Below are 18,530 nucleotides of genomic sequence, written 5' to 3'. Positions count from 1 at the left end.
GCTGTAATATTAAAGTGAATTTGGAATAGATAATTTGAGTTAGATTTTCAATTCAAAAGGAATAATGAGCCACCTAAGATAGAAGGTCATTAGGGAGCTGGTTAACTGTAGCTGACTTTCTCCATTTTTGGGGAGTCCGTCCCTTGGACTGCAAGGAGATCCAACCAGTCCATTCTAAAGGAGATCAGTCCTGGGGGTTCATTGGAAGGACTGATGCTAAAGCTGAAACTCCAATACTTTGGCCACCTCATGCGAAGAGTTGACTCATTGGAAAAGACTCTGATGCTGGGAGAGATTGGGGGCAGGAGGAGAAGGGGACGACAGAGGATGAGATGGCTGGATGGCATCACCGACTCAATGGACATGAGTTTGAGTGAACTCCAGGAGTTGGTGGTGGACAGGGAGGCCTGGCATGCTGCAATTCATGGGGTTGCAAAGAGTCGGACATGACTGAGCGACTGAACTGAAGTCATCTCATCTTTTTTAGTTCTTTCCTTCTTATCTCAAGACTTATTATAAATAAAAGGCTGCATTTGAGATACTTTTATAGAGTGTTATTTTTTTTCAAAATTGATTTAGTTGTGACTAAGGGGAAAAACTGAAGAGGCAACTGTCATAGTGATTGTATTTCTGCACAGGTTCAAACTCTAGGAAGAAAATTAATATAGAAGAAGCCATCTAACCAAGTCTTTATGTCCTTGAATTTCATCCTCAAGAACACTTATAAGGAAAATGACTGGTGAAAGGAGTCATTGTAGGGAGAAGGTGGGAGCAGGCATCAGATTAAAACATTTTAAGCTATGACTCAGATAAAAGAAACAGTAGGTATCAGAAGTTGGTGTTTTAAGAGGATTCCTCTAAGATGTCAGCCACTGTTAAATGAAGATCATTTAAAGGATTCCACTTTTTAATTTGACAAATGGTTACCATATATCTGATCACCAGGGTGAAGAGAATTCATATATGTGGTGCTGTTACCATTTTGTGTATCATGGAGCTTATGCTGTACTGTCTAAACAGGGTGCCAGCAAGTCATCCTGAAATAGGATGCAGGAGCTCTGCTAATGACCACACTTTTCTCACCCCTCACCAACTCCCAGGGACGGGGGAGCCTGGTGGGCTGCCGTCTATGGGTTTGCACAGAGTCGGACACGACTGAAGCGACTTAGCAGCAGCAGCACCAACTCCTTTGCCTGTTGTTCCTTTCTTCCTGGACTGCAGCTCAGTGGTAGGAAGAGTGAGAATAGGTTTTCAAGTCTGAATATAAAATATTCATTTTGTCAAGATTTAGTATTCTAAAATGGAATATATGTATGTATCAGTTTAGTTCAGTTGCTCAGTTGTGTCCGACTCTTTGCAACCCCATGAATCACAGCACGCCAGGCCTCCCTGTCCATCACCAACTCCCGGAGTTCACTCAGACTCATGTCCATCGAGTCGGTGATGCCATCGAGCCATGTCATCAAACACAGTATTTTTTTGTACGTATACACAGGTGGTTTTTCTCCCCTGTGAGGAGCCTGCATATCCGAGAGCTCCATTTGTCATTGCTGTTTAGTTGCTCCGTGTGTCCAGCTCTTTTGTGACCCCGTGGACAGCAACCCGCCAGGCTCCTCTGTCCATGGGATTTCCCAGGCAAAGAATACTTGAGGGGGTTGCCATTTCCTTCTCCAGAGAGTCTTCCCGACCCAGGGACTGAACGCACGTCTCCTGCTTGGCAGGTGGATTCTTTACCACTGAGCCACCAGGGAAGCCCAAGAGCTCCATTAGGGGAGAGCATACCACTTTCTTATATGAGAGGAAAGCTTTGAGAAATCATTACATGGTCAGACTTTTGTTTATATAAGTGAGGAGAAAGTACCATTATTTTTATTTGGACTTACATAGTTTATTGGCTTAAGGGTGTGTGTGTGTGTGTATGTATGTGTATACAAATATATGTACACTGTTTCATCAAATGTAAATTTTTTATTTTGTTAGAAATTTGAAAGGAAGTTCATAAGACTGACCAGAGATATGCAGAGGAATGTAAGATATACTGATGCCATGTTGTACTAACTACTTTAATCCACAATTTGATTTGTGCCTGGGTCAAAAGTTGCCATTTTAAAGACATTTAAGATATATTATCATCTTTTTACCTGAGAAGTCATTTGTCATCAGGACTGTTGACCAGGAGCTTTCCTTTTCATGAGAGATAAGTAACCCTCCGAGTTCTTACTGTTTGGCTCACAGTGGGCTCCTTCCCTCTGTCGTCAGGATCCTGTGACTCCCCCCCAGTTATGGTCCTAATAGGCATAAGGGCAGTGGAAGTCTTTCCAATAGAAGGTTCTTGAAATGGGTACAACGGGAAACAGAAGGCCTGCTTTTCCTGCAGATGCAGGAAAATGGTGCAGGAGGCCATTGGGAGACAAAGGGTTCGCACCTGGTTGATCCTTGGCGGGAATATCGTTAAGAACATTTAACTGTATTTTCATGTGTATTTAATGGAAATATTTTTATTGGAATATGTCGTAAAAACAGAAAAGTAATCCCAAGGATCTGGGTTGGCTCATTACACATAATTCTATCTCCAATGTTTTAGAGAAATGATGGGTTTCTAAAACTTTTAACTCCAGAATTCATTTGCTAGAAGTAGCCTCCCCTCTTGACACTTCATAGAGGCCCTTTAGCGGCCACGCGAGCTGAGCCCGCCTTGCGCAGCCGCAGTAGCGAGCTGGAGGGGCTGTCGGGAGGCTTCGGCTTTGCGCAGCCGCATAGCGGGCTGGAGGGGTTGTTGCGAGGCCCCGGCCTTGCGCAGCCGCATTGAGGGCTGAGAACTGGCCAACGGTCGCAGCTCTCTCCTTTGGAGCTTCTAAGGGCGCCTGCTGCTTTCTGCCTTCACTTCTCAAGTGAATAGCCATGAGCTGGACTGTGGGAATCCTGCGGGCCAGCCAGAGAGCGGGCACTGTGAGGGCGAATTTCCTGGGCCCGGAAATGGCCCCAAGCCCCCGCCCGCCGGCAGCCACCCCCCTCGGGGGCGCCTGGGCCGTGGCCCCCGCGTCCAAGATGGCGACGGTCAAGTGTGAGCTGATGAAGAATTTCACTTCAGAGGAGCCTGTTCGCAACAGTAAGATCTCTATCGTAGGAACTGGATCGGTTGGCATGGCCTGTGCTGTCAGCATCCTGTTAAAAGGCTTGAGCGATGAACTCGCCCTGGTGGATGTTGATGAAGGCCGACTGAAGGGTGAGACAATGGATCTTCAGCATGGCAGCCTTTTCGTGAAAATGCCAAACATTGTTTCCAGCAGAGATTACGTTGTCACTGCAAACTCCAACCTCGTGATTATCACGGCAGGTGCACGCCAGGAAAAAGGAGAAACACGCCTTAATTTAGTCCAGCGAAATGTGGCCATCTTTAAGTTAATGATGTCCAGTATTGTTCAGTACAGTCCACGCTGCAAACTGATTGTGGTTTCCAATCCGGTGGATATCTTGACGTACGTAGCCTGGAAGTTGAGTGCCTTTCCCCAAAATCGTGTTATTGGAAGTGGTTGCAATCTGGACACTGCCCGTTTCCGTTTCTTGATTGGGCAAAGGCTTAGTATCCATTCTGAAAGCTGTCATGGGTGGATCCTTGGAGAGCACGGAGACTCAAGTGTTCCCGTGTGGAGTGGCGTGAACGTTGCAGGTGTCCCTCTGAAGGAACTGAATTTAGATATAGGAACTGATAAAGATCCGGAGCAGTGGAAAAATGTTCACAAAGATGTGGTTGCTAGTGCCTATGAGATTATTAAAATGAAAGGTTATACTTCTTGGGCCATTGGCCTGTCTGTAGCTGACCTAACAGAAAGTATTTTGAAGAATCTTAGGAGAGTGCATCCAGTTTCCACCAGAATTAAGGGTCTCTATGGAATAAATGAAGAAGTATTCCTCAGTGTTCCTTGTATCCTGGGGGAGAGTGGTATTACTGACCTTATAAAAGTGAAGTTGGCCCCTGAAGAAGAGGCGCGTCTGCAGAAGAGTGCAAAAACACTTTGGGATATTCAAAAGGAGCTTAAGTTTTAAAGTTGTTTAAAACCACCTACCATTCTGAAGTTACTGAAGAAAGATAGTGGTTATGGTCTTGTGTATTCTAGTTTTTGAATAAACTTGAATTCCTAAAACTTGGAAACAGGGGTAGAGTGACTCCCCTATTTAGCCTCCCCCCCGACTTTTATTTAGCATCCAGATGCTAGGTTATACTTCTTAACAGTTCTAAGTGACTGCGTCAAATAAGGTGCCAATGATTGTACCAACTGTACCAGTCATTATACCCGTGATTTACCAGTCCTTGCTTTATGTGTGTGTGTGCATGTAGAGTTGCCAATTGTTAAAAAAAAAAATGTGGGATGCAGGTGTTTGTTGTTTTACAGAAATTCTGATTCTTTTCATTAAGTACATGTTCATTCTTTTGTTCTGAGTGCCTTATACCTATGTTCACTTATAAGTAACTTCCTGTACAGTGTGAAAATAAACGTATACACGGAAGCTCTGTTATTGAGCCATCAGTATCTTCATTCCCCTGTGACAGTCTATCACCCAGGCTTTAAAAAAAAAAAGCGTCATAAAGTGGGAGTGCAAGCAAGTCCTGTGTGTTCTGTGTTTGTGCATGCTCATGTATGTGTGCCAGTGAAGCAGGATCATTAGGTAAAGTATGAAAATGATAGTGATTTGGTTGGTAACTATTATAAAGTATTTCTTAATATATAATATATATATATAATTGAAGTATAGTTGACTGTTTCAGGTATACAGCAAGGTCATTCAGTTATATATATATGTATGTTATTTCTCAGATTTTCTGTTACAGGTTATTACAAGATACTGTAGTTCCCTGTACTATACAATAAATCTTTGTTGCTTGCTGCATATCTTTTAAAATTAGAAATCTAGCATTCTAGTCATATGAAGTCAAACAAGTGGAGTCAAAATGTCATAATTTTTTTTATTACTTAGTGCAGTAAAATATAAAGCTTTTAGGAAGAGGCCTGACAGTCATAGGTGGTTCAGTTACTAAAAATAAAGCCTGACTGAAATAGTTTTAGAACTGCTGCTGAGAACCTGAGACCTGTTAGCACCTTAAATCAAGAAGCATGTTATAAATTGTTCTTATTGGGCTGAGTCTTAGCTGCAGAGCATGCCCTGGCCCTAAGACACTCTAGGGTCATCCCTGTTGCTCAGTTTACTGCACATTAACAGAAAGCTTTTGCTTTTGAATTGTGCCCTGTTGTTAATCATTGTCATAATAATTGACCATTTTTTAATGAGTACTTCAGGGGATTGTATTGCTCAGAAAGTTACCTGTTCACTTTTTATTCCTAAATCAATTGACTTTACTACAAATTTTAGACTGTATGGATGTGATAACGGTGAAGGTTTAGGAGAAAGATGCTTGTCTGACCTTCACCTAAATAATGGGACTAATAACTTAGAAAACGAGAATCTTAGCCTTCCTAATGCAAATGAATATTGAATTCATTCTGAATATTGAACATACCATGTAATTTTACATGGTATGTTCAGACATTCTCAGATTTATGTGGGTATCAACAGGCCTAATCAAAAATTGAAATATACCAGCAGCTGCTCTCTAAATTAAGCCTAGTCCTGCTTAGTACAGTTTTATTAAGCAGACATAGGACTATAATCCACCCCCAAAAAACTGACTCTTCACTTAACCAAGCTGATCAGAGCTCCCACACTAGTTCATTGAAAATATCAAAATGTTCTGATTTCCTCAGAAGCTGTGTCATATAATGGGATTAATCAATGTGCTGAGCTCCCTGAAGGGAAGAGTGGTGGTTTGGTTTTTCCAGGTGATTCTAAAACCTATTTAAGCTTAATTAACACCAAGTTTCTCTTCCCCTTTGTCCAACCCTTAAGTTTTTCTTCTCCCATGTTTAAGCCAAATTTAACATAATAGTGAAGGATATCAGAGCCTGCCTTAGGTCTGTTCTTGATTTCTCTTCACCAGCTATGTCAGTCAGGATAGGCTGGGTTATACTACAGTAAAAGAATAATCCCCAACTGTGTGGCTTCAAGGTTTATTTCTTTCCTAAAATTCACTGGGTTTATGCAGCTCTCTAGGGAACCTGTCCTCCACAGGAGGGCTTCCTACCTCAAGCTTCTTTCATCTTGAGGCACCGCTGCAGCACACAGGTTTCCCTGATTGCTATGGAAAGGGAAGAGAGGCCTGGAGGCTGGAACACTTGAAATAATATGCTTCACCTTGGAAGTGGCACAGATTTCTTTTACTCATATTTCGTTAGCCAGAATGAGTCACATAGTTGCCTAACTTCAAGAGGGTAGAGAAGTATTATTCACTCACTCAGTCATGTCTGACTCTTTGAGACTGCAGGGACTGCAGCATGCCAGCCTTCCCTGTCCTTCACTGTCTCCCAAAATTTGCTCAAACTCATGTCCATTGAGTTGGTGATGCCATCTAGCCATTCTCATCCTCTGTTGACCTCTTTTCCTGCCCTCAACTTTTCCCAGCATCAGGGTCTTTTCCAGTGAGTTGGCTCTTCACATCAAGTGGTCACAGTATTGGAGCTTCAGCTTTAGTCCTTCCAATGAATATTCAGGATTGATTTCCTTTAGGATTGACTGGTTTGATCTCCTTGCTGTCCAAGGGACTCTCAAGAGTCTTCTCCAGCACCACAGTTCAAAAGCATCAATTCTTCAGTGCTCAGCTTTCTTTATGGCCCTACTCTTACATCCATACATGACTACTGGAAAAACCATAGCTTTGACGACAGACCTTTGTCAGCAAAGTGATGTCTCTGCTTTTTAATATGGTGTCTAGGTTTATCATAGCCTTTTTTTCCAAGGAGCAAGCGTCTTTTATTTCATGGCTGCAGTCACCATCTGCAGTGATTTTGGAGCCTCCCCCAAAAAAAGTCTGCCACCGTTTCCTCACCTATTTGCCATGAAGTGATGGGACCAGATGCCACGCATGGTCTTAGTGTTTTGAATGTTGAGTTTTAAGCCAGCTTTTTCACTCTCCTCCTTCATTTCATCATGAGGCTTTTTAGTTCCTCTTCATATTCTGTCATTAGGGTGGTATCATCTGCATATCTGAGGTTACTAATATTTCTCCCAGCAATCTTGATTCCTTTCAGCTTGTGATTCATCCATCCCAGCATTTCTAATGATGTACTCTACCTGTAAGTTAAACAAGCAGGATGACAATATACCGCCTTGGTATACTCCTTTCCCAATTTTGAACCAGTCCATTGTTCCATGTCTGGTTCTGACTGTTGCTTCTTGACCTGCATACAGGTTTTTCACGAGGTAGGTAAGGTGATCTGGTATTCCCATCTCTTTAAGAATTTTCCACAGTTTGTTGTTATCCAACAAAGTCAAAGGCTTTAGTATAATCAATGAAGCAGAAGTAGATGTTTTTCTGGAATTCCTTTTGTTTTTTCTATGATCCAGCAGATGTTGGCAATTTGATCTCTGGTTCCTCTGCTCTTTTTTTCTGTTTTGAAAAATGCCACAGGAATTTTTATTATTATTAACACCAAAAACATTATGTATTGGGGTATAGCCAATTAACAATGTTGTGATAATTTCAGGTGAACAGTGAAGGGACTTAGCCATACATACACATGTATCCAGTTTCCCCCAAACTCCCCTCCCATCCAGTTCTCTGCACTTTTAAATCCAGCTTGTACATCTTGAAGTTCTTAGCTCATGTACTGCTGAAGCCTAGTTTGATGGGTTTTGAGCATTACCTTGCTAGCATGTAAAATGAGTGCAATTGTGTGGTAGTTTGAGCATTCTTTGGTATTGCCCTTCTTTGGGATTGGAATAAAAACTGACCTTTTCCAGTCCTGTGACCACTGCTGAGTTTTCCAAATTTGCTGGCATATTGAGTGCAGCACTTTCACAGCATCATCTTAGCATTCTGTATAACATGGTCACCACTGCAAGAAGTACACATTTCAAGCTAAGTCATTTTTAGGGAAAGCGGGCACATGAGTAGAAGTTGTAGAGGTCTTTCCAGGTCGCAGAACCAGAGTGGTATGGGGAAAGAGCCTGGATGTCAGTGAGGCAGTTGTACTTACAAATCAGATCACCATGGGTGGGTTAACCTCTTTGACCTCTGGTTTCTCATATATAAAGTGGTGGTCTTCATTTCTGCCAGAATTGTGAAGGCTACATAAAAGCTGCCTGCTTGGTGAGTCTGGCACATAGGTGATCTTGAATGGCAGACATTATTGTTGTTCAGGCAACATTTATAGTCTTACTCGGTTTTATGAAGAAGCTGAATTTCCAGGTTCTTCAGAATTCCTGTTGGCACTGTAATTATTGATATATCCAAAGGCTTTCTCATCAGTTGGTCCTATGAAGCTTCATTATTCTAACCTCAGCACCGAGGCTGGCAGCCATCCTGTACCTGCAAGTGAGAAAATTGAAGCTAAATGAGCTATACAATGGCAAAGACATTTTAGAAGTTGGAGCACTTAATTCCACTAGCTGTCTATTTATTAGATGTTGTAAGGGTTTTCTCAGATTCATTAAATTGGAGACATAGCCTCAGCTTTTAAGTAATTTTTCAGCACACTATATATAACACCAAAAGTTTTCATGTTGTTCTTTTCCTTGCCAAGACAGACACGGTAAATGTATAGTAATATCCCATGGTTCACTCCTGGCATACTGGCTACATCGCCCTTCCAAAAAGCTGTTGCAGTGTGAATGTGAGTAGTAACATTATTGGAGACATAATCTTGAATTTATTCTAAACCTAGAATATCAATGAGAAAATCCATATTAGTGACAAATTCCTTGTAATCATTTTACTATTGTCGTAATACTCTGAGAACTGCTGCCTTAGAGACTGCTCAGTTCAGTTGCTTAGTCATGTCCGAGTCTTTGCAACCCCATGGACTGCAGCACGCCAGGCCTCCCTGTCCATCACCAACTTCTGGGGTTTACTTAAACTCATGTCCATTGAGTCAGTAATACCATCCAACCATCTTGTCCTCTATTGTCCTCTTCTCCTCCTGCCTTCAATCTTTCCCAGCATCAAGGTCTTTTTCAATGAGTCAGTTGTTCATCAGGTGGCCAAAGTATTGGAGTTTCAGCTTCAGCATCAGTCCTTCCAATGAATATTCAGGACTGATCTCCTTTAGGATGGACTGGTTGGATCTCCTTGCAGTCCAAGGGACTCTCAAGAGTCTTCTCCAGCACCACAGTTCAAAAGCATCAGTTCTTTGGTGCTCAGCTTTCTTTATAATCCAACTCTCACATCCATACATGACTACTGAAAAAACCGCAGATTTGACTAGATAGACCTTTGTTGGCAAAATAATGTCTCTGCTTTTTAATATTCTGTCTCGGTTGGTCATAGTTTTTCTTCCAAGGAACAAGCATCTTTTAATTTCATGGCTGCAGTCACAATCTGCAGTGATTTTGGAGCCCCCCAAAATAAAGTCTGCCACTGTTTCCCCATCTATTTACCATGAAGTGATGGGACCAGATGCCATGATCTTAGTTTTCTGAATGTTGAGTTTTAAGTCAGCTTTTTCACTTTCCTCTTTCACTCTCATCAAGAGGCTCTTTAGTTCTTCTTCACTTTCTGCCATAAGGGTGGTGTCATCTGCATATCTGAGGTTATTGATATTTCTCCTAGCGATCTTGATTCCAGCTTATGCTTCTTCCAGCCCAGCATTTCTCATGATGTACTCTGCATGTAAGTTAAATAAGCAGGGTGACAATATACAGCCTTGATGTACTCTTTTCCCTATTTGGAACCAGTCTGTTGTTCCATGTCCAGTTCTAACTTTTGCTTCCTGACCTGCATACAGATCTTTCAGGAGGCAGGTCAGGTGGTCTGGTATTCCCATCTCTTTAAGAATTTTCCAGAGTTTGTTGTGGTCCATACAGTCAAAGGCTTTGGCATAGTTAATAAAGCAGAAGTAAACATTTTTCTGGAACTCTCTTGCTTTTTCCACGATCCAGCAGCTGTTGGTAATTTGATCTCTGGTTCCTCTGCCTTTTCTAAATCTAGCTTGAACACCTGGAAGTTCACAGTTCACGTACTGTTGAAGAGACTGCTATTCTCTGATAATATTACAGCCTGTTGTACACAAACTGTTGTACACAAACATTGGGACTCAAGGATGAGGTTCTTGGAGGAGTGGGCTCACTGCCCCGCAGTGCCGTTCGTGTCCCAGTCTTTGAGGAGAGCATCCTGGAGTTGGGCAGTATGCAGTGTGGCCCTGTTTAGAAGGGTAGGCTTGTGGTCTGTAACCAGAGAGAAATTATTCTTGGTCAGAGAGGAAGAGGGATAAGGAGGACTGCAGGAAGAATCCCAGAGTCTAGAAAATGCTTCAGAGTGAGACTGAGTTGCTGGATGGACACTCAGGTCCCCAACATGCCCCGTCTTCACCAGACTTTTCTGGTGTTAGGGTAGGAGATGGTTTTGTGGCAATAGCTGTAATTATTATCTTGGAACTCAGTATATTTACTTTATAATTTGCTTAAATGTACTCAGTCCCTAAGTTTTTTGTCAAGCACATTTTTAAGCAGAGGAATGTTCTGTTGACCTGTGATAGAGTATCACAGAGAGGACCGACACCTCTGATCTGCATATCAGAAATTGAAATAGGCAGAAAAAACTAAAGGTCTTCATTGAACTATCCATGTACTATGAATAGTACAAGCTTAGAAACTTTCTGTGAGCCTTTCTGCTGAAAGGGACTTGAGGCCCTGATTATAAGGAGATGCTGGGTTTCCATTTCCACAGCTGTAAAATTTAAAAGGCTTTTTCAGTGAAGTATAGGTGATACACCATATTATATAAGTAACAGGTATACAAAGTAGTGGTTCATAATTTTAAAGGTTATACTCCATTTATAGTTATAAAATATTGACCAAATACCGTGTTGTACAGTATATCCTTGTAGCTTATTTTATACCAGTAGTTTGTATGTCTTAATCCCTTACCCTTATATTGCCCCTTCCCCTTCCCTTATCCCAGTGGTAACCGCTGGTTTGTTCTCTGTATCTTTGAGCCTGTTGTTATATTCACCAGTCTGTTGTGTATTTTCAGATTCCACACGTAAGTGAGATGGTACAGTATTTGCTTTCCCCGTTGGATTGATTTCACGCAGCATAAGACCCCCAAGTCCGCCCATGCTGTTGCAAGGGGCAACTTTCATTCCTTTTGACAGCTGATTAGTATCGCAGTGTATACATACCACACTGTCTTCATCCGTTCACCTGTTGATGGAGACTTAGGTTGCTTCCATATCTTGGCAATCGTAAATAATGCTGCTAAACGAGCACTGGGCTGTCTGGATACATTCCCAGGAGTGGAGTTGCTGGGTTGATGGTAGTTCTGTTCTCAGGTTTCTGAGAAGCCTCCATACTGTGTCCCGCAGTGCCTGCGCCAGTTTGCCAGATTACACCAGTAGTGTACAGGTGATCCCTTTTCTCCACATTCTTGCCAACATTGTTATGTGTGTTCTTTTTGAAGACAGGCATTCTGACAGGTGTGAGGTGTTACCTCAGTGTAGTTTTGATCTGCATTTCCCTGATGATCAGGGGTCTTGAGCATCTTTTCATGAGCCTGTTGGCCATCTGCATGTCCTCTCTGAAAAAATGTCTATTCATGTCGTCTGCCCATGTTTAATTGGTTGTTTGATTTTGTAAATTATGAGCTGTATGAGCTGTTTATATTTGTTGGATATTAACCCTGCGTCAGTCATATCATTTGCAAATATCTTCTCCCATTCAGTAGGTTGTCTTTTTACTTTGTTGATGGTTTCCTTTGTTGTACAAAACCTTTTAAGTTTAATTAGGTCTCATTTATTTTTGCTTTCATTTCCTTTGCTTTAGGACACAGATTTAAAAATGTATTGCTGTGATTTATGTCAAAGAATGTTCTGCTTATGTTTTCCTCTAGGAGTTTTATAGTTTCCAATCTTACATTTAGGTCTTTAACCCAGTTTTAAGTTTTTGTGTATGGTGTTAGAGAATGTTCTAATTTCATTCTTTCACTTGTCCGGTTTTTCCCAGCAGCACTTACTGAAGAGGCTGTCTCTTTTCCATTCTGTGTCTTTGCTTCCTGTGTCGCAGATTGAGTGACCGTTGCATGGGTGTCTCTCTAGGCTCTGTTCTGTCCCAGTGATCTGCGTGTCTGTTTTCGTGTCAGTATCGTACAGTTTTGGTTGGCCTCTGGTCCAGTTGGTTGCCAGACCCTTGTGTGGAAGCTGCCAGCTGCTGGGCCGGGTCACGAGGCAGCTGACTGCAGAACCTCAGGGGGCCCTGGGGCTAGTACTGGTGTGTGGAGTCAGGGTCTAGAAGATTCTGGGGTTGCTGTCTGCCCACTGCGGGGTGAAACCAGGTCCTGGACTCAGTGCTCGCTCTGCTGGCAGGCGGGGGTCTCAGGGCTGCTGTCAGATCCCTGGTGGGGTGGGGGGTGGGGGAGGCAGGGGAGACGGTTCCTGACTCAATGCTCACTCTGGTGGCAGGCGGAGCTGGCCCTGGGTCTGGTTATGGGTCTCAGGGCTGCTGTTGGGTCCCTGGGCAGGTTGGGGAGGCAGGGGAGATGGTTCCTGCCTCAGTTGGGCTGGCCTAGTGCTGGGGAGACGGGCTCCGCAGGCTGCGTGACTGTAGTGTTCCTGCATCTGGTGTCTGCCCCTGGTGGAGGCGGCTGGTCTGGAGGCAAGAGCAGGGCCCAGGGGACTCTGGGGCTGGTGCCTGCCCACTGATGGGTGGAGCGGGGTCCTGGACCCTCTGGTGGACAGGGCTGTGTCTAAATGAGGCGACTGGGCTCCGGAGGTCTTAAGGTAGCCTGCCTGCTCGGGGGTAGGACTCGCCTGGCCTGAGGTATCCCAGCGGTGGGTCAGGTCTTGGCGCTGAGGAGCTACAGGGAGGGTCCCACGCTGGCGCTTCAGCACCAGTGTCGAGTGGTAGAGGGAGCTCCCAAGAACGGCTGCCCCATGTCTGTGCCCCACTGTGAGCCGCAGTGGCCTCCTAGCTCTCCAGGAGATGCTCCAAGACCAGCAGCTAGGCTGACCAGGCTCCTGTCAAATGACTGCTTTTGTGTTGGATCCTGGAGTCTATGAGATGCTGTGTACGTCCTTTAGGAGTGAAGTCTCTATTTCCCCAGTCCTCTGGGGCGCCTGAAATGAAGCCCCACTGGCCTTCAAAGCCAGATTCCTTGGGGACTTGCCTTCGGGTGAAGGACCCCCAGGCTACAGAACCTGGCATGGGGCCAGAACTCCCGCTTCTCTGGGAGAGCCTGTGCAGAGTATTGGTTCTGTGGGTCACCCACCTGGAGATGTGAGGCTTAACCGTATTACCGGTCCACCATTCCCCTGCATCCTGTTGTGGGCCCTTCTTCACATCTTTTGTGGTAACAGATCTTCTCTGGCAGGTTCTAGTCTTTTCATCGGTGGTGGTTCTGCAGGTAGTTGTGATGCTGGTGTGCTCCTGGGAGGTGCACTCAGGTCTTTCTGCTCCGCCGTGTTGGCTGGACTCCTCCACGGCTGTAAATAAAGGGCCACATGGTGCTCTGTATCCCACTTGTCTCCCTCCCGTCACTGGGCTCGGAAGCCTGTCTGTTCCTAGTTGGCTGTTTTTCAGATATGATTCCTTCTAATAGTTCAGTTACTCACTTATGATCCTGGGAACAGGTAAATCATCCTTGGGAAATTAGAGCAAAGAAAAAAGAATGGGCCAAGAAGAGGAAATGGGAGCACAACCTAACCCTAACCCTAACCGCATTCCTGCCTCCGCCTTCGCAGCGACTGACCTCCTTCCATCTCCCCGAGAAGGCAGGACGGTAGATGATTCTGTTCATGTCCTGGTGGCTGATACCCCACCAGAAAACCCTGTCATTAGACTTGGCTGTAACAGATGTTCCACGAGAGAGGCGACAGGAAGGAACCAAGCAGCACATTGCAAACCCTGGCCAGAGGCGCCTTTCAACTGAGAAAGTCTGCAAGGCCCTTCAAGGGGGCACTCTTGGGCATTTTGGACAAAGCAGCTCTTTTTGTGGGCCATCCTAGACATTTGGCATCCCTGCCCCCAGCGCCATTGGTGATCCCCTGTGACTCTGACAGCCCGACTGTCAGGACTCTCTATTTAGAGAACGTCTTCCAGTCGTCCCCCCGACACCCAGGGACAGAGCACTGCCCTTAGCTGGAAACCTTTCATGCAGGGTTCATCACACTACAAACTAGAGAGCTGCATGGAAGAGGGGGTTGGGGGGAGACATAAATACCATGGGGGGGGTGTGTGTCAAGACTGGTGTCTGGGACCCAGACGTGGAGAGGGTGCTCCTGGACCCACAGACCTCTTATGATAGATAACCTTATGTGTCTTCAGTTATCAGAATATTTAAACCAAAATGACGTGACTGTAAATGAATGCTTTTGACAAGCATACCATAATACTTAGCTCCACATGAGCTCTGTTCCTGGAACACAGTATTTTGAAGCTGCTGCAGTGACAACAGCTGAGGTGCACTGAGCACCACCGGCTGTGCCTTTCTGTGTGTTACCTCTGTCCTCTCAACTCTGTCGGCCGGCGAGTATCTCCATCCTGCACACATGAAATCTGCCCCTTAGCGAGAGTAAGCAGGCTCCCCAAGCAGTGAGTTGGGCTTTGAACAGAGAGGTCTACTTGACACCAGGGTCTGTGCTAACGGCAGTGCTACCATGACTGGAGTAAATGCCTCGGAATTGACAAGTCCCGAAGCGGATGCACCTCCTGAATTGGGAAACAGCACAAGGGTTCAGCTTCTGGTTGAAATTAAGTAAGCATCAACATTAACGGAAAAAAATACTAGCTGACTCTCAGTCACTCCAAGAAATGACTCACATGTTGCTGTGAATCCAGGCTGCTTCAGTTTGACTGAGGAGATCTGTATCCTTGAGAAATAATGGTTGAGTTGTTGTTCAGTTGCTCAGCTGTGTCTGACTCTTTGTGACCCCATGGACTGTAGCACGCCAGGCTCCTCTGTCCATGGGGTCCTCCAGGCAAGAATACTGGAGTGGATAGCCATTTTCCTCTCCAGGGGATCTTCCTGACCCAGGGATCGAACTAGAGTCTCTTGCATTGCAGGCAGGATCTTTGCCGCCTAGCCATCGGGGAAGCCCGGTTGGGGTGTGGCTAACAGGAAGACTGCAGCTCTGTGCTCCAGTGCTTCTGGAGTAGTGTCTTCAGAACAGGACCAGCCAGGTGTGAAGAATGAATAGGTGTGGAGCGAGCGTCACCTACGGTAACTCCTGTAAGTTAGTGTCCCTGCCCTCGGGCCGTGTGCAGAGGTGGACTTGACCCTGCACATCAGGATCCCCCAAACTCCTGCTCCAGGCGCGTGATTCCAGATTACTGTCTGCTGGGAACACCTTTACGTAGATTCCTCAACACTGTCGGTGCATAAGAACATTCTACTCTATCTGCCATTCATTGATTCCTCCTTAACCCTTATGGCAGATCCTCCTTAACCCTTATGGCAGAAAGTGAAGAGGAACTAAAGAGCCTCTTGAAGAAAGTGAGAGTGAAAAAGGCTTAAAGCTCAACATTCAGAAAACTAAGATCATGGCATCTGGTCCCATCCCTTCATGGCAAATAGATGGGGAAACAGTGGAAATAGTGTCAGACTTTTATTTTTTTGGGCTCCAAAATCACTGCAGATGGTGACTGCAGCCATGAAATTAAAACACGCTTACTCCTTGGAAGGGAAGTTATGACCAACCTAGATAGCATATTCAAAAGCAGAGATATTACCTTGCCAACAAAGGTCCATCTAGTCAAGTCTAGTCAAGGCTATGCTTTTTTCAGTGGTCATGTATGGATGTGAGAATTGGACTGTGAAGAAAGCTAAGCGCTGAAGAATTGATGCTTTTGAACTGTGGTATTGGAGAAGACTCTTGAGAGTCCCTTGGACTGCAAGGAGATCCAGCCAGTCCATCCTAAAGGAGATCAGCCCTGGGTGTTCTTTGGAAGGAATGATGCTGAGGCTGAAACTCCAGTACTTTGGCCACCTCATGCGGAGAGTTGACTCATTGGAAAAGACCCTGATGCTGGGAGGGATTGGGGGCAGGAGGAGAAGGGGATGACAGAGGATGAGATAGCTGGATGGCATCACTGACTCGACGGACGTGAGTTTGGGTGAACTCCAGGAGTTGGTGATGGACAGGGAGGCCTGGCGTGCTGTGATTCATGGGGTCGCAAAGAGTCAGAAACGACTGAGCGATTGAAGTTTCTTCTCCCCACTCCTTCCTTCTGACCCCCAAATTCTTCTAGGTTTGAATAGCCTCAGTAGATTCATCTATTTAGATAGACCTCCCATTCTCAAGTGCATCTTTACATATGAAGGCCAACAACATAGGCTGTCTTCTGGTAGGAAGTAAATGTCATTGAGGGTGGATGATAGAGAACATGTTGCCTTTCAGACTTAGAGTTTTGTTATTTAAGTCCCAGTAGACTTGGCACCCCACTCCAGTGCTCTTGCCTGGAAAATCCCATGGATGGAGGAGCCTGGTAGGCTGCAGTCCATGGGGTCGCTAAGAGTCCGACACGACTGAGCGACTTCACTTTGACTTTTCACTTTCATGCATTGGAGGAGGAAATGGCAACCCACTCCAGTGTTCTTGCCTGGAGAATCCCAGGGACGGGGGAGCCTGGTGGGCTGCCGTCTATGGGGTTGCACAGAGTCAGACACAACTGAAGCGACTTAGCAGCAGCAGCAGACTTATACTAGGAAGAAGAAACGAGGTCTGTCTCGCTGTCTTCCAAGGCAGCAAGGACAGTCTTTCCTTTTGTTGGTCTTCTTTTGCTTGGTACCCACAGCAATGGCATATCAGTCAGTCAGCAACGGGGTCCATCTCTAATTTTGGCTCTTTTCCCCATCTTTTAGCATTTGATGACTGATTTTTTTCATCTTTCAGATGAAAGACTTTCGAAATAAAATGCAGTCGATATTTCCAGCAATTCCCAAGAACTCTGAGTCGGCCGTTGAGTGGGAGGAAGCACTGAGATCCAAATGAGAGGAGCACGGTGGATGAAGTCTGGACGAGTGCTACAGGGAAGGCTGGCTTTGGAGCTGCCGCAGCCCCGAAGGGACTCGAGTCAGCTCTCCTCAGGAACACGCAGTCGCTGACTGAGCCTCTGGGATGGACGGCGTTCAGCGTCCTCACAGAAGCCTGCCGTCATGACTGGGTGCTGCTCCTTTACAGCTGATCTGGTTACGTTCACAGGAGGGGGAGGGGGTTAGGGTTAGCAAAGTTTAAAAAGTTAGGAAGACTCTTTAAAAATAATCACATGGGTACCTTCTCTAGGTGGAGGAAATCCCAGGGGAAATACTTCCATGCCTATAAAAGTTGAAAGCCACATTTTCTACCTGAAAAAAATAATTATGTATGATGGAAAATCTTTATAAACAGACAGTGGTACCTCAGTGTTTCTAGTTAAATAAGTTTTAGCAGCCTTGCTTGTCAGCATGTGGCTGTCAGAGCGCGGAGGACTCGCTCCTGGAAGAGTCCCGCCCTTCAGGCAGTGGAGTGCCGCTGCTGCCCTGGACGCGCTCTGTGGTGTGTGTGCTGGGTATCACTTTAAGGCCCTGTAAACCTGTACGTTCTTAGATAAGCCGCCAGTAACAGACTGTGATAACCTGAAAGGATAATCATGCAAAAACAATGATACTATGTGTGTAAAATGTCCTTTTTTGACAAGTTGATTCTGGGTCCCTAAACATTGCCTGACAGTTTGTAGTTTTATCTCAGTTGTCAATATTAAAATAGACCAATTATCACCTATCTTAACAAGTATTTTTAACCAGAAATGTACCTGCCTGAGTATTGAGTCTCCAGGTGAATTAAAATTTTTTAAAGAAACGTTTACTATGTCACTATGTCCGGAAAAATAACCTCTGGTTGAATATCATTGTGTATTTTCTTTATAATTGCTTAGGCTCTAATTAGCAATCAGTTTAATAAAGTACATTTGAAATTTATCTCTTATAATGAAACCTTTTAGTTTTAAGAAAATGTTTTAAATGAAATGTCAAGTACATAATTAACATTTTTCTCTGGACTATCTTACCCTGTTAAAATTGCGGTATTGTTAATTAAACAGGTGTAATCAGCGTCTGGGATTCATATGTAACCTGTTTAAAATCCAAGACTTTTTTAAAAAGGATTGTGAAATTTATCAGGGTATGTAAAGTAGCAAAAACTCTTCACCCACCTTTCATTTTTAACTAAACTCTGCAACAAAATATCTCTAGTCTTTGAATGAAATGAAGGAAGCAAAGTCGGGAGGAAAACTGAGCAGGCTTTGTCCCTTTTACGAGTCTCAGCCTGGGTGGCTGGTGGGCGCGCGTGGAGGCCTAAAGGGACCAACATTTACATGCCTGACGTTTACAAAGCCTTTCCCATACGCGTCTCTTGTCCTTGAGGGGTAGCGGGGGACTCCCATAGGTTATGGTAAATCACCTGCTGCAGGAAGGCTGATGGGGACAGGCACCAAAGAGGCTCCAGCTGCAT

At 44.7% G+C, this 18,530-nt stretch overlaps 2 protein-coding genes across 3 annotated transcripts in view; both read left to right on the top strand.

The window, feature by feature from the left end:
• Positions 1–17,794, top strand: part of TMEM242 (transmembrane protein 242) — a 41,438-nt gene extending 23,644 nt beyond the window's left edge. The window contains exon 4 of one of the 2 annotated variants that reach the window (XM_055536070.1): positions 16,935–17,794. In XM_055536070.1, the coding sequence (XP_055392045.1) occupies positions 16,935–17,033 (99 nt within the window). In that variant the 3' untranslated portion in view covers positions 17,034–17,794. Of the gene's footprint in view, positions 1–13,784; positions 14,222–16,934 lie in introns of those variants that run through there. The other variant, XM_055536071.1, reaches the window with a different exon arrangement.
• Positions 2,844–5,915, top strand: LDHAL6B (lactate dehydrogenase A like 6B). Its single transcript, XM_055536068.1, has one exon. The coding sequence runs from the start codon at positions 2,902–2,904 to the stop codon at positions 4,045–4,047; it is 1,146 nt and encodes a 381-aa protein (XP_055392043.1). The 5' UTR covers positions 2,844–2,901; the 3' UTR covers positions 4,048–5,915.
• Positions 17,795–18,530: the final 736 nt, after the last annotated feature.

This window comes from Bubalus kerabau, chromosome 9, assembly GCF_029407905.1.
Source record: "Bubalus kerabau isolate K-KA32 ecotype Philippines breed swamp buffalo chromosome 9, PCC_UOA_SB_1v2, whole genome shotgun sequence".
Lineage (NCBI taxonomy): Eukaryota > Metazoa > Chordata > Mammalia > Artiodactyla > Bovidae > Bubalus > Bubalus kerabau.
This window is presented reverse-complemented; position numbering and strand designations above follow the sequence as displayed.

What these genes read in the sequence shown, in the direction of transcription:
- LDHAL6B (XM_055536068.1), top strand. Translation starts at nt 2,902, where the DNA reads ATGAGCTGGACTGTGGGAATCCTGCGGGCCAGCCAGAGAGCGGGCACT.